At 39.7% G+C, this 23264-nt stretch overlaps 4 protein-coding genes across 8 annotated transcripts; 1 reads left to right on the top strand and 3 right to left on the bottom strand.

Annotated features, from left to right (window-relative positions):
- Window positions 1-61: 61 nt before the first annotated feature.
- LOC103975888 (protein PHOSPHATE STARVATION RESPONSE 2) lies at window positions 62-5176 on the bottom strand. Of its 5 annotated transcripts, XM_065095996.1 has the most exons (9): window positions 5015-5176; window positions 3198-3540; window positions 2911-3080; window positions 2364-2574; window positions 2200-2276; window positions 2070-2109; window positions 1732-1789; window positions 1173-1242; window positions 62-756 (listed from the first exon to the last, which is right to left on the bottom strand). In XM_065095996.1, exons 2-9 carry the CDS (start codon window positions 3520-3522, stop codon window positions 436-438), a joined length of 1272 nt encoding a protein of 423 aa, XP_064952068.1. In that variant the 5' UTR covers window positions 3523-3540; window positions 5015-5176; the 3' UTR covers window positions 62-435. The 5 variants fall into 5 exon arrangements, with proteins under 5 accessions (XP_064952068.1, XP_009389282.2, XP_009389283.2 ...); XM_009391007.3 differs by having other exon boundaries at window positions 2911-3540; XM_009391008.3 differs by lacking the exon at window positions 5015-5176 and adding an exon at window positions 4780-4937 and having other exon boundaries at window positions 2911-3540.
- Window positions 5177-6755: 1579 nt separating this feature from the next.
- Window positions 6756-8724, top strand: LOC103975889 (noroxomaritidine synthase-like). The gene has a single exon (XM_009391012.3). The coding sequence runs from the start codon at window positions 6978-6980 to the stop codon at window positions 8562-8564; it is 1587 nt and encodes a 528-aa protein (XP_009389287.2). The 5' UTR covers window positions 6756-6977; the 3' UTR covers window positions 8565-8724.
- Window positions 8725-9179: 455 nt separating this feature from the next.
- LOC135605653 (nuclear transport factor 2-like) lies at window positions 9180-17444 on the bottom strand. Its single transcript, XM_065095995.1, has 9 exons — window positions 17168-17444; window positions 16944-17078; window positions 14037-14343; window positions 12514-12773; window positions 12255-12438; window positions 11727-11848; window positions 11569-11634; window positions 11004-11079; window positions 9180-9684 (listed from the first exon to the last, which is right to left on the bottom strand). Exons 1-9 carry the CDS (start codon window positions 17204-17206, stop codon window positions 9521-9523), a joined length of 1353 nt encoding a protein of 450 aa, XP_064952067.1. The 5' UTR covers window positions 17207-17444; the 3' UTR covers window positions 9180-9520.
- Window positions 17445-21191: 3747 nt separating this feature from the next.
- On the bottom strand, window positions 21192-22105 carry LOC103975891 (uncharacterized). Its single transcript, XM_009391014.3, has 2 exons — window positions 21835-22105; window positions 21192-21710 (listed from the first exon to the last, which is right to left on the bottom strand). Exons 1-2 carry the CDS (start codon window positions 21957-21959, stop codon window positions 21494-21496), a joined length of 342 nt encoding a protein of 113 aa, XP_009389289.2. The 5' UTR covers window positions 21960-22105; the 3' UTR covers window positions 21192-21493.
- Window positions 22106-23264: the final 1159 nt, after the last annotated feature.

Below are 23264 nucleotides of genomic sequence, written 5' to 3'. Positions count from 1 at the left end.
GATCAAACAAATGACGGAGATGAGGCAGAGGACGTAGGCATAGATTACGATGCGAGACAAAGGACGATAGAATGCGGCAATCAAAGACTGACAACCACAAGTAGTATACATGTTTTATGATTTTGTTGTCCCAGAAAAAACAATGACCTGAGCGTGAGAGATCACTAATCACACTTCGATACATCTTACACAAAGGACTACAGTCTTCACAATACATGGCTGTCTTTTTACTGAGCATTCCAGCCGTTTCATCAATTTCTGCACCCTATAATTTCATCGTTTACTGACTTAGATAGGTAACGAGTTACCTGGAAATGCTACCAGAGATCTCTGTCTGATGATGGCTAGAAGAGTCGGTGACACCTCACAGATAACCTTCTGGATAATTTGCCATCCACACTGTTATGTTAGACTAACGCTGATATTGGCATTCATTCATGCGTCCTCATTGCTCACTCTTATGTGCTTGGATGTTGAAGGGCAACCGGTGATGGCATCTGTTCCCTTCTCATTGGAAGTCTCGAGTTCAGGCATCTTCCACTTGTTACCCACTTGCCTAGAGTCCTCTGTTCTTTGTATACTACTGGAGCTATTTCCTGCTTCTGGGAGCTCGATCTCAGCAGTAGAATGAGGAGTTGGTTCTAATGGAGTGGAAGAAGCATGCTGCTTTTCCATGGTTGACTTACGTTGCTTCTCGATCATTACTTGCAGGCGTTTCGCTTGCTCCTCAATTCTCAGTTGCATGCTTCTCTGAATCTGTAAATGAATGGAGAAAAATATGTGCAAGAATGAGACAATTAGCTGCATTAGCACTAAAGCGAGGCATTATATCACAAAACACATCAGAAATGGCGGTTTCCGCAGGGGAGAAATAAATTACGAGACACTCTATCTTCAATTGTCTAAACAAAACCCAATTGCTTCAGGAAGCAAAGGTAAATAATTTTAGAAACCAGGATACACTATCTTCGATTGTCTCAACAAATTCATGATTGAGTTATGGAACATGCATTCGAGAAAACACTGATCCAAATTACAAACAACTCTGGAGTTCTGTTATAGTTACCAAAACAAATTCATTTAATATACTTGAAAATTCAGAAGTCAATTTACAAGTAGAGCAAAACTTAAACTACCTAAAGCATGCTTATTATTCGACTGCGAAAACATACCTCAAGTTGTTCATGCAGGCGTTTCTGAACTTCTATCTGGAGTCTCAATGCTTCAGTGAAATCAATGCCTCTGTTAACCAAAAGGAATGCGAGATCAATTATTTAACTGAAGGATCTCACAGCCTATTTACAATGAAAACATAGGATGCGGAATTATAGTAGCTAACGAAACAGGAGATCAGAAAAAGGACCTACCATCTAAATAAGTGATTAGAAAGAAAGAAAAATTAACTCAATACTAAATACTGAAATAAACCCAGGACCCAATAGAGTATGAAGCAAAGAATCACTTTTTTAAGAATAATGGACATCACATGCTTAGCTCTATTGCTGGTTAAACGTCAAGATGTTGGAGATAAAATGGAGGATGCATGCTGAATTAACAACAAAGAATTTTAGCAGACATACTCTCATAGCTTTCCTTTGATACAACCAGAAAATAGATTCTGGAAGCTGACAATTATCTACATCTTTAAAATGAACCATTCAACACCAGAAAAGCTATGTAAATCTTTGCAAGATGACAACATATAGTTATATTTAGCAAAGGTTTACTCACGTCTTCAGATTTAATGAAGGTAATTCCTCACTCTGAGTGATCCTCTTTTCTGACATTCCTGATACATCAAGAGATAACATTTTTCAAATAAAAGAAACCATACAAAGTTACCTTAGCATATAACCATAGCTAATAGATTTCAGTTAAGGAATTAACACAGCATAATAAAAAAGATACAAGTGCAATAGATTCCAGATTACAAACTAAGGAGAACATCTACCAGGAGTATTTGCATCAACAGAAAATAAAGAAATAACTTAGGAAGGATGCTTCAAGAACTGTAACAATATAAATCCATCAAAATTTTGGCTCGCCACTCATAACCAACGTTGACTGACCTTCTGATGAGTCTGGTATATAACGAGCTGTTCTGTATTTCTGGAACAAAAGGAAAAAAAATATAAATAATGATATAAGAAAAATACCGTATAAGTGAATTAATATCCAGAAGGAGACCAAATTCTAGACCTGTAGATGACTTTTCACATGGCATATTGTCAATCCTTCCACTTTCATGATATTCAATACACCTTTAGGAGTAGCTTCTGAAGGTAGAAAAACAACGAAGAGTAAATACTGAAAAATCAGCAATCCAGCAGGAACAGAAAGAAAGAACATCCAGGATAGCCTACTTTCACCACCACCAAGCTGGTTGACGGCATCTATGAATAGTTCGTGAAGCTCTGGAGTCCACCTCATGCGTGGCTTGGTTGCAGTACTAGTGGTAGCAGACATTGGACTAGTGATAGAACAAACCTCACCAGCATGACATGGAACAGATCGATGGGATTGCAGCTGGTGCATTGAGATATCAGGAGAGGATTGAGCAGCTGGGCAGACAACCTATAAAAAATCGGAAAACACATAATCCAGTTGTAATTTTCAACAATTAAATTACAGTCACACTGAGTATGGGAAATTTTAGCACCATAAAGAAGATGATTATGCACCTAAATCGTACAAATAGAAAGTGCCTTAGACTGTTAAACATCAGATAGCTCAAGAAGAAACATAACTATCTTGTATAGAAAAGAAAAGATAAAGAACAGGCAAGGATCATGCATGACTTAACCAACTACAATGGATGCAATAAACGCCAATTCTAATGGAGAATACAAGAGAGGGAAGTAACCAATATGTTTTTCTTATGTTACAAGTATCAGCAGATAATTCAAGTACCTTTGATTGAGATTCAGCAATAGTTGTGTCATTAAGAAGATCCTTCCAATCTACATTCATGATATCACTCCACCATTCATTTTGCTTACTGAGATCATTGGAAACCACAATCAAGCTGTCGTTGATTTTACTGTTCCCGATGCCCTGAACTGTTTCTGGACACCAGGTTACTGCAGTTGGATCTTTGGGTAAATTATTATTTGGCACTTGAAATATTCCAGTATTTGAGGAATAGGTTGAAGACAAAGAAACTCCAGCATTCAGTAATTGATTAGCAAATGGAGTACCATTGGTATGCCTCTCATGTGGGAGACTTGAAGAAAAATGAAGATCTGAAGAAAGTCCAGAAGGTGATGAAAACAAGGGTCCAACGTTCCCACCATCGGAGACAAAAGGAGTATAATCGGAAGGCAAAGGATTGCTTCTTATTTCCCTATCCATCAGAACTAGTTGGGAATCTGGTATTTTAGGAAACTTCTCTCCAGAGTTGTTTGGTCTAACAGGTAGAGTTGATGACATAACTCCAGAGCTTCTAGCATCACCGAGTTGCTCCATGTTAAGCTTCCCCATTGGCAGAGCTGATCGTGTTTCCATTTCTTTCCATGTATACATTGCTAATAGACCATTCACCTATAAGAGAACGATGTTAAGAAATACATTAAATAAACGTTGGAAGTGACTTCCACATATCAAGATAATTTCTGGAAGGTACAACATGATGAAAACTCAAACAATGTGAAAACATCATATCAGCATAATTATGAACAGAAGAAATAACCACTTCTATCTGTGAAGTGATTATATATAAACAATATTTCACAACATCTTTACTATACAAGCCATTTAAATATCAATTTAACGAATTTCTTGAGAATCTAATGGCATCAATGATCTCATGAGAAATGTCATGTTGGGCATTTTTGTTTATACACACAAACACCACTGGTTTTGTATATGATGATCTTCGTGGACTGCGAGAAGGATCCCAAGGTCAAAGTATATTAAAGTTTTGGATAGTTTTGCATCCAACAACGAAGGAGAAAACTTTCTCCAAGTTGGTGAAGAATGCACATTTAATTTCTCCTCACTATGTTAACCATTTGGATTGTATCAACAAAATTGGTACAGTTCAAGAGAACTTCAAACTGGGAGTGGGGGAAAAACAGCTGTGATCTAGACCAATCAATTGTTTTAGAACTCAAAGGGCATCAACAAGTAGATGTATCAGATTTCCAGCTCAAGATTACAGACTTATTCTGTTGCAATACACAGTATTCCTGATGCAAGGTTTCCGATATGTGGAACTATCACCGAACAGAACTGTTGCAGCACAGAAAAGGGAGGGGAAGAAAAAAGCTAGCAACAGGCATAAGACCAAAGGCCCCCAACTCCATCGAGCAAAGGAGATATTTCGTTTGACATGATGGAGCATGGAAGAGTTATACAAGCTGATTCTCTACGCCAAAACAGAGAGAGATAAAAGCACCTCTGGTTGAAGCCTAGTGAGGCTTCCAATACAGAAAATTTTCAGAAACAAGAGTAAGATACTATACCGGTAGCACAATACAAAACCAGAAAAGTGATTCCGGCATCAAAACACTATCTGTATCCTTACCTAGGGATACAATCTAACTCGAAACAACAAGTAAGATTCCTATTTTAGGTAGCCATTCCAATATTTTCCAATCCAATCAAAGAAAAAGAAACACCAAAACCACGATGATTCCTCACTCGACAAAACCCGGAGAGGGGAAAGAAACAGTCGTGAAGAACTTCAGAGACATGCGTGCGCCGTCACAGAATCGACACTTAAAACACACCAAGATGGGAATTTTACATCCTATCGATGGACAACAGAGGAAAACATACGATAAACCGAGATCAAGGTGGAGCTCTTTTCGCACACCGAAGAGACAAAGAGGCCCTCCACGGCTCCACCTTCAATCGATTCCGATAAAGCAGAACAAGAAGGAACCAGAAAACAAAAACGGGGCTGACCCCCCGATATTCTTATCGTAAAGGCGAGCAACCCGAGAAAAGTTTGCCGGGCCACGACCAAATCACTCCAAAAGGGAAAGTCTATAAACATAACGGGAGACGATACCGAATCAAACTCCCGCTGGGGTTGGTTCGTTGGGGGAATTCTCAGATGCCGCTGTCGATCCCACGAGGAGGGCAAGCAAGGCAAATTGCAGCGGTCGGAGGACGCGAGTAAAAGATGGTTCGACTCGTCGGAGGAGGCCGCCAACTCCGTCTCCGCTGCCAAAGAGCACGATTTATAGAGGGATTGTTCCGACAACGAGAACAAAGAAACATGTTGGTTATTTCTTCATTCCAATCCCTCATAATACTTATTTTTCTAAATACACCCCTCGTAAGTAGAAATAAAACTTGATTACAGCCCCGCAGGAGTTTTTGATTTTACAAATCAGCCCTCCCAGTTCTCAGAGAAAAATTACATATACATCCCAAACAAAAACAATTTTATATATTTATCCCTAACATACATATATGATATTGGAAGAAAAGCTATTATATATGCGCAACACGTGGCAGCTTATGGACGGGACTTAGCTAACAATAAACTCTTGTCAATCGAAATCATAAAGTTGAGACAATATGTGTAGATTAGATCATCTAATGCCAAAGTCCAACCCAGAGATTGGACAATCATCTTTGGTCATGTAGATCACAAAGAAAGGGACATAAACAATATCCATAACATGGTTCACAAGTGTCAAACACAACCCAGAGCTCGGAGGAATGGTGGTTTCTTGCGGGGTCTTGGTGGTTTGCATGAGGAGCAAAAACCATTGATGAGCTTGCAGGCTTGGATGTTGCAGATTCTTGAGAGTTGTTTATGCTGTGAGACACCCAACCTTTTCTTCCTTGATGATGCACCAGCCTTCACTTCTTTTTATGCTATAGACTATGAAGTGGGTTGCAAATGGATTCCTTCTGCTGCTGTTTGCTATGTTTCTTCTTCTTCTTCTTCTTCTTCGATTGTGTGATAGAAAAATACAGGTATGGAATGAGGACCACATTTGCCGATTGATTCCATAAATCATATATGTAGAAGACAAGAAGACTGACACATCTTACAAGGAGGGATTAGCAGCAGAGTATTTAACATGAATTAAGATAATAATGATGAGCTGCTCTTTTGGTAGATGGATGACACCATCATCACTTGGGGATTCTTCTTATTGGACCTTTTCCACAACTGCTGGTTTTTGGTGTCTCTTTTCTCTTCTTTGTCTTCCATACTCATCATCCTAATTCTGACCTCCCACACACCATCATCAGTGCAATCCTTTTCACCCTCCATTGCAGACTCTGTTGCAGGATCTTGTGCATGTATTATTAGAGTGTTCTGATGCTTTTCTTCTTCTTCTCTCTCTCTCTCTCTCTGTCTCTCTCTCTTAGTCAGAGATTCAAGTGTGTATTTATGGATGTGCTGAGTCAAGATCTCTTTGTGACCCAAAGGACACAACATACAGTATGGCAAAGACTTGATTGTTCTGAATGAGAAAGAAGTGCTCTGAGAGGTGCATCCACCACAAGCTCTTGATAAGGGGAAGGTTTTCTATGTGGCAATCAAATAATTGGGTGTGGAAAATATGAAAAATGTATCATAATGTTATAAAAAATGGTTATAATTTGGAATAAACTTCAGAAAATATAGAAAATCAAAGTCAAATTGAGATATCTGTCCCAGAAAGCCCCAATTAATTGGTCAAAGACAATTTTTAGGACTAAAAAGCCTCGATCGCATCCTTTCCTAATAAACCGAGTTCAAATCACATGTCTGTCCCTTCATCCACTCGTCTTCTTGCTGCTGCCGTGATGATACAGACGTCGTGCCATAGAGATGCAGGTTGTGGGTGGGCGGTAAAGGTTAAGCGAAGGCGGGCGGGAGAGTGTTAGGAGGAGCTCAGTTAACAAGTAGAAGTTGCTAGTTAGTGGTTGATGATGGCTCCAAATGATCCGCAATCAAACCTTGCATGATTTCCCATAGAAATTGTGGTGTATATATACAACTGTTGAGCTAATTCTCTGCAACAATAATGGACATGAGTTGGCTGATGGATACGAAGACCTTCTTGCAAGCTTACCCTGACATCGGCTTAGCTTTCGTTTGCTTCGCCTTCTTCTTCTTCTTCTGTTACTGTTACTATGACCGAATCTGTCGTAGTAGGTCGAGAATCCCAGTGAATTGGCCAGTGGTCGGGATGCTCCCGGCGCTGCTCGTCAACCTCCACCGCCTCCACGACTGGGGCACCGACGTGCTTCGGGAGGCCGGCTGCAGCTTCTGGTTCCGCGGCCCCTGGTTCTTGGGCATGAACCATCTGTTGACGTGCGACCCCGCCAACGTGCACCATGTCTTCGGCGCCAACTTCTCCAACTACCCCAAGGGGGAGGCGTTCCTGGAGATCTTCGACATCCTCGGCGACGGCATCTTCAACTCCGACGAGCAGTCGTGGAAGGAGCAGAGGACGAAGGCCCATAGCATCATGAGCGGTCGAAGGTTCCGGACCTTCGTCGCGGATTCTGCTCGAAGCAAGGTGGAGAAGGGGCTGCTCCCTCTCATCCACCACATCGCACAGCGAGGGGTGGCGGTGGACCTGCAAGATGTCTTCTTGAGGCTGACCTTCGACACCACCTGTAACTTGGTTTTCGGCGTGGATCCGCGTTGCCTCTCGGTCGAGTTCCCTACGATCCCGTTTGCCAGGGCGATGGACGACGCCATGGCCGCTTTGCTTACCAGGCAGACGGTGCCGCCGGCTTGGTGGAAGCTGATGAGGTGGTTGAGGGTCGGCGAGGAGAAGAAGCTGGCGATGGCATGGAAAGAAGTGGACCATTTCATAGCCGAACACATAGCGGAGAAGAAGAGATCAGGTGAAGCGAATGACGATATGCTATCGGCTTATATCAACGATAATGACGACGATAACGATCGAGCTATGGATGGGAAGAGATCTACCGAGTTCGACAAGTTCCTCAGGGACACGGCCGTGAACTTTATGCTTGCGGGGAGGGACACAACCGGAGCAGCGCTCACATGGTTCTTTTGGCTGCTGTCGCAGAATCCCATGTTGGAAGCAAAGATTCTGAAGGAATTGGAGGAGGCGACGTCTCTACGAAAAGAAAGACCGAGCTCCGACGAGCTGATCGTGTTCGGCACCGACGAGCTCGGGAAGATGGTCTACTTGCACGCGGCATTGTGCGAGTCATTGAGGTTTTTTCCTCCGGTTCCTTTCGAGCACAAGAGCGTGCTGCAGAGTGAAGTCCTCCCGAGTGGCCACAGAGTCGGACAAGGGACAAAGATCTTGGTGTCGGCGTACGCCATGGGAAGGATGGAGGGAGTGTGGGGCGGTGATTGGGCGGAGGTCAGGCCAGAGAGGTGGATCTCGGAGAAGGGGAGGATGAGGTATGAGCCATCGTACAAGTTCCTAGCATTCAACTCAGGACCCAGGGCTTGTCTGGGGAAAGATGTGGCCTTCGCCCAGATGAAGACGGTGGTGGCTGCAATGGTGTACAACTTCCATGTGGAGGTGCTCCGAGGCCCTGTGGCTGCACCAAAGCTTTCCATCATCCTCCAGATGAAGAATGGCCTGATGGCGAGGATCGAGAGGAGGAGGGATCGCAAGTGATGAAGGTGCAGTGCTGCGTGTGGGATATACGTAATAAAAGGGACTTACATCTTTGATTGTAGCCTATATATATAAGTATTGATAATGATCGAAACGAAATAAATTATATATGCATCTAGTAGCCATGCTTATATCGGTATGATAGTGCACGGTTCTTCTACGCCTTTGCAAGACCTATATATGCTGTCAATTGTTGTGATTAAACGAGATGTTTTTTTTTAGTATTAGAAAAAAGATCAAATGGTTATAAAATATCGACAAAAGAGATGTTTTGTCTTTTTATAAATAATTCAAATAATAGTATGATTAGCCATGATTGACTTTAGTTATTAGGTGAATGCTATTTAAAAAGGGATTGCTATTTAAAAACTTCTTTTAGTGACTATCTCACTAGCCCAAAAAAACATCATCTTCAAAATATTTTTAGATGCAGTAAAAATCCATAACTATAAACCGTCATATTTTACCACATTTTTTAACATAAAAATAAAAAACGGATTAAATGTGTAAAGCAGGAAGTTGGCACTCAAGCTTCAGGTCAAACACACGAGGAATGGAAGACGCAATAATCCGAGGGAATTTGACATGTTATTGAAAGAGTAATCCAAAAGAAAATTTAAAGAAAAACTGGGATTCATCAGATCGAATCAGACATCATTTCAGAAACACCATTTCCTAGTAAACTATCCTGCAACTCCAAGAGATACATACTCCCAGGGTTTAAGGAAAAATGGAGGCCACACCCACCCAAAGACCACAGATGAAGCTTCTACGCATTGCAAGCTAATTAAATGACACCCCACGAATTAGAAACCACACATTGCCACTCCAACAGAGAACATAAGACTATTTGGAAATTGCTGGATAGAGAACACATCGAAAAATAGGAAATAATGTCTCCCACATAATGGGAATCTAACTTGCGCCTGCGCTTTGGAGGTGGAGCATGCATACATCTAAGAACCCCTTTCTTGAACTCGCTGGGGGTAGCCATTGCCCCTTGGTCGACTATTGTAGTCCCTGTCGTAGCTGTCCTGGCGGCTACCCCGACCAAAGTTCCGGCTGGTAAAACGCCCCCTTGAGGCGTCAGATGGGTATCCACCTCTTCCCCTGCCCCTTTCTGAAGAAATAGGAAAGACAGAAACCAAGTTGCCTCACCAGATACCAGACTTTTACTTGACTGGATTATAAATAACGAGAAAAGTAAACTCCAAGAACACAGGTCTTTGAGCTCCCAATATATTCAGTTGCTAAAACATATCATGAGTTTTTAGTGAGAAAAATTACAAGAAAATTGTTGGACATTTAATTATGCTGTTTTATGCATATTTAAAAGTTTCATTTTTTTAATGTGCACTATAAAGATAACCAATTTTGACCAATAACCATTAACATATGCATAGTGACAAAGAGATTAGCAATCATATACTTTTCAGCATTTTGTTGGGGGTACCATATGTCATCAACAGAAAAAGATAAGAGGAAGTGTATCCTATACGTTTAAACGCATATATGCATTTTAAATCAAAGTTCAAAGTACCAATAAAATCGATATGACAAATTGGTAGTTACTCGTCATACAAGCACTAGTATCGGACCTCAGACCATACATATTACTGCAGTTCAGTATACTGTTCACTTTTGTTTTATCATTTTTTTCAGCGAGACTGGGTCATATATGTCTGTATGCCTCTTGGTATCTTGGCACAATATCAACCCGAAAAATTATTGATGGGTATTCAGAACTGTGTCTAAGATTCCATTAGTATGTAGAAACAAACAGTAAGAAACATTTGGGACCTCTCAAAGCAAAAGCATTGGTGGGGAGGGACACAAGGGACTAGGACAGAGACCATCAAGATCAATTATAAGAAAGGTCTGCAGAAAAAGAAAAGACAAGAAAGAAAAAAAAGACGTAGAGGGATGCAGAAAAAGGAAGTACTCTGTTGGAACGGATAAGAACTGTTGTCTTTTAACAGTTTTTACAGGATCTGGTTATTATGTAAAACTCAACATGGTCATGAAATCATAAAAGCCAAGCCTGGCTCATTAATCCATCGTTTTCAAAGATTCATGCATATTACATGCTTCAATTCCCTGAAAGTTTAAATATTCCATCCCACATTGCACTATCAATGTTAGTCACACAATACAACATATTACACCCCATTGACAAAATCAATATTGTCGTTTGGGGACATTGAACTAAGTCTGACTCCAACTTAAATTAAGTTCTAAACAAGAACTCTACAAAATGCTTCATGATCCTAAGTTATCCTCCAGCAATAAAAAGGTTCCAGTCACAGAATTAAATATACAAAAATCAGTGTTTAAAAAAATTCATTAGTTAAAATGTCTCAGAAATCGATATTTGCATGAAGATTGAAAATTTTGAAGAAAAATACTTATTGAAAAATTAAAAACATTCAGATGACTTACTTCCTCGTGAAGCACCACTGTTAGGTCTTCTCCCCTCAACATGAATCAACCTCCCATTTAATTGTATTGGAGATGCCTGCGGATTAAATTTTGTTCCATTAAAAATACAAATCTGAGAGACACACTTCAAACATACAAAATCAGAGAGCACAAAATTGTCTTATGCATCACCTAACTGTTATAAATATAAAACAATGTTGCTGATCTTGAAAGAGGTCAAAAAAGATACGATGACATCAATCCAGATATTTGCAGAAGTACAATCACCAGGTCAACATTAAGAAAAATTGATCTAATTGATATACAGATTTAAAGACTTGAAATTTAAGAGAATCTTTTGCAAATTTAGCACTCAATGCAAATGAACCAGCATCAACGATCAAGTAGGCACAAAGTTCAAAAAAGCATTTAAAACACACATTCTGGCACAGGCCAAAAACAAGGACAAACAATAACAACATCAACAGTATTTAGATAAAGACAAATACTATCAAAATCTTATGCAGGATCATCTTTTGTGAATCTGAGTCTAGTTCAGATTCAATCTGCCAGAAAAATGACAAACCTTAAGTGCATTCTGTACACCAATGGCATCCTCATATTCAATGAAGGCATAAAAAACATCAGACTCCTGCAAAGTCACATGAACAAGACTAATGAACCAAAAATTCCAACCCATGTCAATAAAGTCAAGATAGTATGACGAGCTTCAATGGAATTTACCTTGCGGCTCCTGATAGAAACACCATCAGACCTAAGTCTACCAAAGTTCTTGAAGACTTGCTCAAGGTCTGAAGCAGAAATAGATGAAGGTAGATTTCCCACATAAACAGATCTTGCTTCACCTATGACCAAAGAAAATAGTGATCATTCTGACAAACTTAAAAAATGATCCAGATAAATCCTCTACCATAACAGAATAAAACCTAACAGAAACAGAAAAACAACAGAAGCTCTAGAACAGATAATGCCTATGTCAAAAAAAAAGGTTTGATTATTTGGATCTTGAAATTCAAATTTCCACTAAGCTGCAGAAAACAATTTTCAAGAATTAAGAAAATATCTTAGAATTTTGCATCCACACTCCATGTACTTGTTTGCGCAAATGCTACTGCAGAACTCTTGAAGTAATTACTAAGAGACACGATCATACTCTTTGAGCCATTGACCTTTCATTTTCAACATAGCAATATGCTTGGCTGTTCAAAGAAAATATTAAACAGAAAATACAGAAACAATGAGGGGAAAAACCTTCATCTTCAACTGGCGGAGCCTCCTCAACTACCTCTGAGCTGGACTTTTCAGGAACCATGGCAGGCTGTGGTTGTTGAGCGGTTGACTGCGAGGAATGAGCCCATTCTGAAGCCACATGAGTAGTCTTTGTTAAAGATGTCGGATGAGGAATGGATTGTCCAGATTGGCTTTTAGCACGAAGCTTGAGATACAAGCAATATTAGTTTGCTATAAGATTCCATACAAGAAGATAACGGAAATGAAGAATTCAACATACAATGGATGCATAAGTCTGCCTAGTTGGCTCTCCAACAGGTTCTTCTGGTGTAGCAGGAGGTGGTTCCCTCATAGTATCCAACCCACTTGGATATGAAGCAGTGTCTTCAGCAGGAGATTCGTCTATTCTTTCATCTGGTTGTGGAAGCTGCTGTGGTGCTTCAGGAATGCTATATTTCTCAACTATGTCATTTTCCTCCACATGTACTGGAGGCACCAAGTCCTGATCCTGAACTTGTTCTCCCAGCATGTAGTCAGAAACTGCCAAAGTCAATCAACAAGGTTGGACTTACAAGTAAAAAAATGCCTCCAAAGTGTCCAGACATCAAGGTCATCTTTTTCATGTCCAAGGTTTATTTTTCGTCTTCTACAAAATAAAAGGCATGCATGCAATAGGTAGGCTGGGGAGAAGGTTCTCATTCCTTGGTTCACGTTGTTAACAAATTAACAATAATAACCAGAGTAATCCTAGAAAAAACATAGAGAAATAAAAGAAAACAAGCAATAGCTCATACATTCAATCATGGTAGGGTCAGTCAGACAGGAATCTTCTCCTAAATAAACAGTCATTAAATGGCTTATGCAGTAGCATCTCATGCCCAGTCAAGAGTATATTATATGTAGCAACTTCATATTGTCTTTCCTAAATCTAAGGATAAAATAATACAACGAATAAAAGTACAATAATCCGACCTCAGCTATTTTTCTTAGCCACCAAGTAAAGAGACCATGATGATAACCATCATATCAAATAACTGATGAAAGAAAAACCAACTCATTGTTTAACAGATTGAACTTATGAAGCATCAAAACACATAAGTCGTTGAAGATTCAACAAAACCTTAACATGTTAGGAAGTATTGTGAATAAACCACCAAAAACTTCATAAGGTTCCAGTGTAAAAAACTATAAGGTTGGTTCCAGGGTAAAACACCAAAAAAACCTATGGAGTGCAGTTGGTTCCAGGGTAGGAAACTAGTAATAAGGTTGAGTTGAAAATCACATCTTCTACACTCCATAGTTCACAAGATTGAAATCAAAATCAAGATCAACAAACAATGATATGACTGTAGTTCCACAGTTTTCATTGGACAGAATTCTGTTGTACATAATAACATGAGGGAATTTGTAAGCTCCATTTTCACATACTGTAGCACAGAACACTAGAGGAAATACTTGGTTCGCACAAAGAGGACCAATCATTTGAAAAATAGTAATGACTCTTTACCAAATTTTATTCGAAAATGAAAAGATACATACATGACTACATAGTCTCTAAACAAGCATCATATCTTCAATAAATGTGAATATTAATATTACCAATTAAGTATGTACGATAGTCTATATACATGGACAATTACGTCAAAATCTACCTTTCAACTTTCGACATGATCCAAAAAAAAAGAAAAAACATGGCAGCAAGTTAGCCTTCTAAGTAGAAAAGAACAGATTGAACATTTACTAGCAGCAGATGCGTCACTAAGAAATAGATTGACTTCTCGAATTTTTCCAAATAAGACTTACCTGTTTCTGGTACAGAACTCGACACATTTAAGTTGGTCTCAAAGTTGCTATGTCCCACGATAGCTGCCGGGTGCTGATGAACGTGTTCCTCCTCAAGTAAGTGAAAAATATCATTGAGAACAAAAAACCCTTTCTCCTGAGGAGCAAGAAAAAAGGTTTGCACAAATTTCCTCCTAACACTATAGTCTTTCAGCTGAACGTAACCAGAAACCATCACCAAAACTCCTCCATTCCAAGATTCCAAAGAGTGAGCTGATTTTATCTCAATCCCTTTAAAATTCAGGCACATTACAAGACGATGGATTTGCTGCACAATTTTAGCAGGACACTATTCAGCGATGAAAAATTACAACTTTGAAGTCAAAAAATGTTACAAGTTAAAGTTGAAGAATATCAGCAACATATCATTTCTTGATTTATCTTTCAATAATGAAAAAAATGACTGAAAAAGACAAGGGCAATTAATTTACTTTTCCAACAGCAAACCAGAAGCAAAGCCCATAACCTTTCCATCAATTTTGATTTTTCTTAGTTGAATAGATTAATTCATTTAGACATCTAAAACTGTCAACACCCTGAAATGACAAAACAAAAAGATGACCTTCGAATTGTTAACAGAAATGTGCAATTAGTTACAGACAATGGTGTTTGATTTATTTGACACAAAGTTGTACATAGGTAGACTGACTAATTCCAGGTTTTGAAAAAATATGTTAGGAACAGAAGCTTCATATGTCAAGAATAATAATGATAACAATAATAAACAAAGTTATTTTGGGACATTAATTTATCATATGAGTTGAAAAGCTAGGCATCCCCTTCCACCAGAAAAAAAAAAAAAGCATTATAACCAACAGGTGGACTCATAAGCACCTAAAACAATGAAGATCCAGTGCAAAAAAAATATCTTATAGACCAGGTTCAAGTGTAACGACAGCTTTTTGAGCAAGAGATGCCACAAACAGAAGTAACCATATCAACTATTCCATAAGCAGCATCAGGAGCAACAGTATAAGGCAAAGATATCTAGTGATTTTAAAAGTACCAAGCGCCAAGGTCTCAAAATACCCGAGGCACTAAGCGCCTGCCTGACTGAAACAAGCCATTCCAGAATATTAAAATAAAAATATATATTTTTTAATAGTAACCAGTGCTAAACAGTTTCAGAGAGGGGATTAACCGATGCTAAACAGTGTTAAGCAGTTTCAAACAGGGATTAACCAGTGCTAAACAGCTTTAAAGTTTAAAGAGGGACTGAGAACAATTCTAAAGAGGGATTAATGGTAAACAGCTTTAAAGTGGCGATATTGGGGGTGTTTTAGTATTAGGGTTTAGTTGAAATTTGCCTATTGAATTGAACCAGGCAGGAGCTCAAGTTACAATTCACTCGGGCACTCGGCCAAGGTGCCCAACGCCTGGGCTCAAGCGAGTGCCTAGGCAGTGCTTCAATGAAGCACATAGTTGTGCGAGGCACTCGGGCCTTGCCTAACCTCACCTGAGCACCTAGGCAAGCACCTATTAAAAACACTAAAGATATCACACCTTTATTTACATAAATTTACTACATAAGGTACCTAAAAGGAAGTAAGGACTTATACCTTCAATTTACTTCTATATTTGTATACAACTAATGTGAAAAATCTAAAAATGAAGATACTACATAAGATACATCTTATAAACTTGGTCCTTCCATGAAGCTGATTCTTGGCCAAAATTATCACAAAGCCATTGATATTTGATAATTATACAAGCCACATTTGACTAAGCAAATATAGGACAATCTTAAGAAAGCAATCACAACACATGCTAACAAGATCAAAATTAATGGTTGTAGCTTTTAATTATACAGGATGCAGTTATCCAGAAATATATCTTCTAATGGCCAAACAGGACACATTGCCCTTTCAGTTCATAACTGACTTGAATCCCTAAGAATCTTTTTGACCCATGACTTTAAAACCACGTGGTACAGGGCAGTGATAGGCATTGTACAATGTTGTGCCAGTATGTGCAAGGCAGTGTTATATATTAGGGATGGAGAGAGTTCCTGACTTGGATGCGATAAAGGCAGGATACAGTAATACACATCTTGAAAATTTCCAAAAAAATAAAATCATTGCTCCTTTCCAGAGTTGGAATCTCAAAGATATCCCAAGAATTCTGAAATCCTAACCACATTCTCTGGCACAAATGATGTCAGGGCCACCTTTCCTTCACCATTCTTTGCCCCTTCACTCATGTTATGTCACCTGCTTTCTCCAGGGAAAATAGGACAGCAAGAAGCGAGATAATGGAAAGAGACAAAATAATCTCAAGTCCAGTGTTGGCTATTGAAAATTCCTTGATCTAACTTTTTAAAGATCACTAGCAGCAGATATAATTTAGAGGGAAATAAGTTTTGCCACCAACTTAACATTTAACAAGGCTGGCAGATTATATTCCAATACTCTAGCAATTTTTAGATAGCCCTATGGTAATAAGCATAATGATTCAGCCACTGACTGCTCTAAGCCTTTTTAGTATTCTTCTTTCGATTCTTTTTTTTTTGTAAGAACAAGCAGTAACTTAGTTTAAAGCATCCGATAGAATTTCTGGGGTGGCTTGACATGCTTAACTTGTAATTTAAAACGAGCAAGGGAAGGAAACTAGAGTTGTCTCAGTGCCAGCCTCTCACAGCTCCTGTTTGTCACCTCTTGACCACATTGGGCCAACGAGAAACACAGGTTGAGAAACTTCAGAGAGAGATTCTGGTGATGTCTAACCACCGGACAAACCATCTAACTATTTTTCTTCTTTTATGATGTCATACTAATATCTTTAAGATTCTAGTAAGCAATAATCTGAAGAAAAGAGAAACCCATAATGAATAAATCAAAAGGAGAAAACATCTGATATGATGAACAATACCACCATCCCCGTGGCTGTTTCAGTGGCGGTCCCATCAAATCGCGCCATGGAGCTCACATCCGTGTAGAACTGATGAACTAGTTCTGGCTGCTGCTGAAGAATCCGATAGTACTGCTCCAAGAAATAAGCACCCACCTGCATCCATTAAGAAAACAAAAAACAAAAAACAAAAACGATCTCAAACGGCGGTGTTTTCTTTAAGAAACAGCATTCGATTCGATTACCTGGACGGCGCCGACATGACCCGGGTACAAAGAAGCCATCGCCGCGCATGCAAGGGATCGATCTGCAAGCCCTGGATCTCCGGGGAACCTCTTGGAGTGAGGCCACCGCGAGAGGCTGGGACACGATCTGAAGAATAAGAAGAAGAAGAAGAAGAAGAAGGGAAAGGGTCTTTCGCTCTTCCACCGGCTCGCGAAGGCTTTCGCAAATGGGGGATTTCTTTCGCCGCTTTCCTTCTGTTACCGCTTCGCTTCGCCACAAGTGGGGGAGAGAGAGAGAGAGAGAGAGAGAGACAGAGTGTGCGAGATCGAGATCTCGAGGCAGCGCGGGTTTAAAAAAAGGGGATTCGTGACACGTTTCGTCGGAGATCTGACGCGGGCAGTAAGCACTGCTTCGTGAAAAGGCGATCCCAGCCGTTGGATCAGCGGGCCCCGCTCGTGGATGCTGCGAACAGTAGCACTGCGTCCCCCCTCTCCCCCTCCCAAAAACTACCCCCGTCTCACAGCTGCACGCACCAGCTTCACATATCGCGTGCACCGCACGTGATCGTACTATTAGGTAAAGTGACCGCCGATATGAGAGATATTAAGAAATAATAATACAAAAAATATCTGATGCAACCATGTAAGATATATATATTTCTCTTGTTGACTTCTTACAAGTATATATTTCTTCAATTGATTTCCCATGAGCATCCAAAGTTACAGTTGGAATTAACTCTGATCTAAACATTATTGACACCTTTATATTTGTAACAATGACCAATAATTTGATCATATAGATGACTATTTTATTTAAAATATGAATTTAGGAAAATGGGTCCTAAAATGAGCTTATGAAATCTGATATCAGAGATATATATGGATAGTTTCTAAGGTTTACATGGGATATATGTAGGTATGATATCTTTATGTTTTTTTGTGGGGCATCCTATATGTCCTTAATTTTGCTAGAGGAAGGGAAAGTCTTTTCTTTTCCATTATAAGTATAATACAAACGATCAGAATTGTGCAATATAAAGTTGAGCTTCTGCACAGCACATGAACATAATAAGGCAATCAAACTTCACAGTAGCAATATTTATTTTGGGGTAAAAAGAAAGAATATAAAGATGATTTGAATGAGTATGATCTGTGGCTATGAATGGACACCTGAATAAGAATAGGGAATCTAATGCATTGATCTGAGCATTTCATATTCCTTAAAGAGGAGTATGCCTGCAGCTTGTAGGGGGTGCCACCAGCTTCTAATGGTAGACTTCCTGCTGCTACTGTCCTTATCTAAGCATGGAAAAATCTGTTACTCATGTTGGATAAGTCAGATGCACCAAGCTTTATCTAAGGTCTAAAATGTCATGCATCACACTCATTTTTGTGTAGTACAGATCTAGGAGGCATAAACCTGTGACTTGAATTTTGGCAGCCTTGATGCAAGATAATATATTGATGGTAATGTTAGAAGTTCATTTCTCACTAGTCAGATCATCTGGGGTTGGTGAACAAACAGTTTTGTAGTTAGCACATAAATTCCCATTCATTTGGGAAGAAACAAGAACTGGAATCTGCTACTTGCTCAACATTTGATGGGAATGTCAGCCTCAAGAAGATGACTGATGTTATGGTTTGTATATACTGGAGCACACACACATTTTGTTTGACAGATTACTGGGTTATTGAACTAAAAAAAATCCTTCACTTTCTGTGGAAGTCAGTCAGATGAGTCCATTATCACTCTCTTGTCATCAAGTTGACTGGACTGCTCTGATGCATTTGAAAGTGATGCATTGGTGTTTTCAGCTGATCAGATTCACTTGGATATGCTATTTTCATGGGGCAAACGAAGATCATAACCTAAGCTACTGAGGAGAAGGAAAAGTGGACTACTCATTGTTGGTCAGAAGATGAAGTTTTCTAATGCAGTCAGTATGATTGGTGGAATGCACATAGTTAGCTTATAATAACTGCATCCTTATATTAATTTTATAGGCTATTCTTAGGTAGGCAAGCGAGAGGTTGACTACCTGTTTAGCTTAACTTTTTCATCACAGTCTTGCCCTATCAATCTCGAGAACTGTTTCAGTCATTGCATTCCAAACAAATGTTGCCTGTAGATTAGATTAAAAGGGAGGGATCTATAAGCATGTGAAAGCAGATAAACAAGACCTCTGATTAGGCTCTCAACTAATGATTCTTTCACCTTGTTTACTGGAGCTGGCAGAACAAGAGATCAAACATTGTGGGGTTTACATTGCATTCTTCCCACCTCTGCATCTCGAGGAAAGATTGTAGAAGATGACATGTTTGGCATACGTTTGAAGTGCTTTCCATCTCCAAAAAGCATGAACATTTCCGTCTCTTTTGTATTTTCTTTTCTAGAATCCAAGTAATTTCTTACATGAATTGTGGGAGATTTGATGCGCTTAATTCAACTCATAAGAGGATTCTATTCAATTCAGCTTGGGTGTAGTTGTGGACTGATGAAGAGAAGCAGATTAGTGTTTGTAATATGGAAGATAACTGGGTCACTGAGTTCATCATTGTATGGAACCTTCAAAGAGAATTCTGAAGGGACTGGAGGAACAAAACTCTTTGCATCATTAGTCTTGCTTGTATTAGATTGATTTTAGGAACTTTATTGTATAACTTCATGGCATGTCCTTAGCATAAAAAATTGAATTCCATAATAATTACACACAAAAAAGGGAAAAAAGTCATTAAAATTAGAGATCTTCCCTAATTTTTTATTCACCATTGCTACTTGGATTACAAAAATGAAGACAAATGCTATGTGAGGATGAATGAAATAAATATGAACTGCAAACACAGACATCAAGGAATATCAAAGGATTCCTACCATATAAATGGAGATGACCAATTAAAACAGAATCAGACTAGAGTATGATCTTAAGGAGCTAATAACAAGTAGAGAAAAGAGCATCATAAAATTAATCTGGCAGCACTGAATCAAATTTCAAAGAGAGAAAGACCAACCTGCATTTGCATGCTAGTTGCATGATGCAGAATATAGCAAAATGAGACTGGAAACTCATATAAATCTTCACTAACAGGAAGCAATTGGATGCATTTAGGGACCTTGTGCTATTAACTTCATAATTAAAATACCACCATCAATATATATATATATATATATATATATATATATATATATATATATATATATATATATATATATATTATACTAAGCTATACAACATTTAAAGTTTTATATGCAAAAACTTTGGAATTTGTTTAGCTCTATCCTTAAGCAACTGTTATTGCTTATTGTTGGATCACTTTGTGTGTTTATCATGTCAATATGCTATACAATGTGATCTCTTACCTCTGTCTCAGTAAATCTTTGAATGACAGATGAATCATCAACCTGTCTATTCCCTTCCTCCATCCCTATTTCTTTCATCTTCCTTAGCTTCTGTTCAATTATCTCAGAAGATCACACATTTCTCTTTCCCGAATCATTCATTTTTATCTGCAATAAATTCTTGGTCATCTCCTATCTCTGATCCTTTTTCCTCTTCTACCTCTTACACTTCACAAATCAGCATCACAGGGAGCATCTGATCCAGATATTTTCTAGAGAACATGGCTGATAGAATGGTCATTAATCAACCTAAGGTCAAAATATTAGGCAGGTAAAGTCTGTGAGTGATTTCTAGGAAACAAACCAGTAAGATCAATTGCAGTCCAAGGACAAAAGCATGAGGTTGAAGCCTGTTATCTCAGGCGGGCATCCATCCAAGAGAAACACTACGCAGATAGCGAGCACAGCAGGTTGGATTACAGGCAGTACCTCACCAAAAACACCACAGAAAAAGACCATCACTTGGGACCTTCTTGCTACAACTAGAAACCCTAGCCCTTTGGTATGTTCTCTCTTAGTGACACCAACAGCGAAAACTTTCCCATCACTTTAATCACCCTTCAGTCTGCTCTGAATGATCCACATTATATACCAGTGAAGAACAAACCCTAGAAATCTTGAGAGATAAAGGCATAAACAAAGAGAAGGTAACAAAAGGGAAGTGTTCAAACATCATCATCATCATCATCATCATCATCATCCAGTTATATGCTTAGATGTCACTAAAGTCGAAAGGATTAAAGACACAAGTTATCCCTTCGGACACGGAGGGGAAGGTGGTGGTAGTCAAAGAAGCATTTAAAGCTCATTCAAAAGTACAAATAGGATCACTTTGAATGGGCCCTGCATTGACTGATAACATGTTTTGACTGGAAAAGCTTAACAACCCTAAACTCCTCCCAACTGGTGATACAGAAGAACAAGAAGAAGATGAACAGACTGGGAGAGCGTTACGAAGAAGATGAATCGAATTTGTAGTGCTTATCGACGGCAACGGAGACGTCCCAGGTGCAACTGAGTCCCTTGGGGAAGATGACGAGGTCTCTGGCGCCGAACTCCACGCACTCGGAAGAACCCTTCACGGAGGCCTTTACCCTGCCCTTGAGAAGATAGCATGTCTCCTGTGCATCAAATTTGAGAGGGAACTTTCCCGGCGGACAACCCCACCTGTATATCGAACAACGACAGGCAGAAAAAGAGAAAGATAACCTCCACGGTAACACACAGCGCGTATGGTGCTAATCTTCTGAGGAACACATGGCGAAGAAGAGAAGGGAACACGGTTCATTACTTGGGCCATGACTTGATGCCAAGCTCTAATAGTCGCGCCTCGGGAGGGTTCCTCTCGACGGTGATGGCAAGTGATCCGGTGGCGTCGATCTCCATTGCGGCTTGCTTTGAGGAGCTCGTAGCCATGGATGTCAGAGAGAGCGGAGAAGGAAGAGGAAGAAGAAGGCGACGGAGGCGGAGAGAAGGTGGTGGTTATCTTTTTGAGTCTGCTCGCGTCTAATTAATATGTCAGAGACGGGTGGAGGAAAAGTACAGAGGGAAATGTGATGTCTCGGTGAAGAGCTCATGTGGATATTGCTGTTGTATAACGGAGGACTCCTCACGGTCAAAAGGTTGACCGTGGACGCTAAGTGACATGGCTACACCGGCTCGCTATGATTGGATGACGCTGGTTTGACCGTTTGACTAGGAGGGGCCGCAACTTTCTCCAAGATGCCGACACGCGGGAGGTGGGGATGGACATGATCATTGTACATCGCTGGATGGCGATGCAATCAATGCCGTAACACGGGGAATGCCGAAAGTTTTTGAATCCTTCTCGGGAGTCATGACAATGGAGCTGCCTTTTGATTGATGTGAGTCAGTGCTGATACTTCTTCTTCTTCTTCTTCTTTGGTCACATGACGACTTGTGCAGATTTCAAGTGACCCAGTGAGCCCTATACAATGTGATTTTATATTTTGTTCAATTTCTAAGATTTTTGCATAACAAATAAATGTGCACAAATATGACTGACTCCATTAATAAAGGTAAGGTAAGCAAACAATAAGAGCAAGTACAAATGCTAGACACAAGTACGATCTGATCTTGATTCCACATGAGTCATAAAGCAAGTCTACAAAAAAATGACAAGCCAAAAATTCTAGGTATGAAGGGTCTTTCCCATAAGCAAAGAGTAGAGAGATGCATCAGAAACCAAGGCATCTTTAAGCGCAGGGCAATGGAATAGCGAGCGACTCCTGCTTGAGATTAAACATTCTAACCCCACAAGAATCGGAGAGCAATATACCGATCACGATTGTTTCGTTCGATGGCGCACTACGCAAGATCGCTCAGATACCATCGATGTACCTCCTCCCTTCGCGAATCAACCGATCCAGAACTATTTGCCAAGCTAAAGACCAATCTAATCTTTGCCAAAGAAGAGAAACAAGAATGAACACTAGCAGCACCACATCCACCAAACCCTGGTTTGTGAGGCAGAGATGCCGAAACCACATGCCGGTGTTCCGACCACGCCGAAACCATCTTTAAGCGCAGGGCAATGGAATAGCGAGCGACTCCTGCTTGAGATTAAACATTCTAACCCCACAAGAATCGGAGAGCAATATACCGATCACGATTGTTTCGTTCGATGGCGCACTACGCAAGATCGCTCAGATACCATCGATGTACCTCCTCCCTTCGCGAATCAACCGATCCAGAACTATT

The sequence above is a fragment of the Musa acuminata genome, chromosome BXJ2-2 (genome assembly GCF_036884655.1).
Source record: "Musa acuminata AAA Group cultivar baxijiao chromosome BXJ2-2, Cavendish_Baxijiao_AAA, whole genome shotgun sequence".
Lineage (NCBI taxonomy): Eukaryota > Viridiplantae > Streptophyta > Magnoliopsida > Zingiberales > Musaceae > Musa > Musa acuminata.
The sequence above is the reverse complement of the archived record's forward strand: the minus strand, read 5'-3'. Positions and strand labels throughout refer to the sequence as shown.

Excerpts from the sequence above, each read along its gene's own strand:
- LOC103975888 (XM_009391007.3), bottom strand. The coding sequence starts at position 3,522 with ATGTATACATGGAAAGAAATGGAAACACGATCAGCTCTGCCAATGGGG. Across the intron at positions 2,575-2,910 it reads TTGCTGAATCTCAATCAAAG|GTTGTCTGCCCAGCTGCTCA; the intron begins GTACTTGAATTA and ends GATTTTTTATAG. Across the intron at positions 2,110-2,199 it reads ATGTGAAAAGTCATCTACAG|AAATACAGAACAGCTCGTTA; the intron begins GTCTAGAATTTG and ends CTTTTGTTCCAG.
- LOC135605653 (XM_065095995.1), bottom strand. The coding sequence starts at position 17,206 with ATGGCTTCTTTGTACCCGGGTCATGTCGGCGCCGTCCAG. Across the intron at positions 12,439-12,513 it reads GGCAGACTTATGCATCCATT|CTTCGTGCTAAAAGCCAATC; the intron begins GTATGTTGAATT and ends TTGTATCTCAAG. Across the intron at positions 9,685-11,003 it reads CAGTGGTGCTTCACGAGGAA|AAAGGGGCAGGGGAAGAGGT; the intron begins GTAAGTCATCTG and ends CTATTTCTTCAG.
- LOC103975891 (XM_009391014.3), bottom strand. The coding sequence starts at position 21,959 with ATGGCTACGAGCTCCTCAAAGCAAGCCGCAATGGAGATCGACGCCACC. Across the intron at positions 21,711-21,834 it reads GGCATCAAGTCATGGCCCAA|GTGGGGTTGTCCGCCGGGAA; the intron begins GTAATGAACCGT and ends TTCGATATACAG.
- LOC103975889 (XM_009391012.3), top strand. The coding sequence starts at position 6,978 with ATGGACATGAGTTGGCTGATGGATACGAAGACCTTCTTGCAAGCTTAC.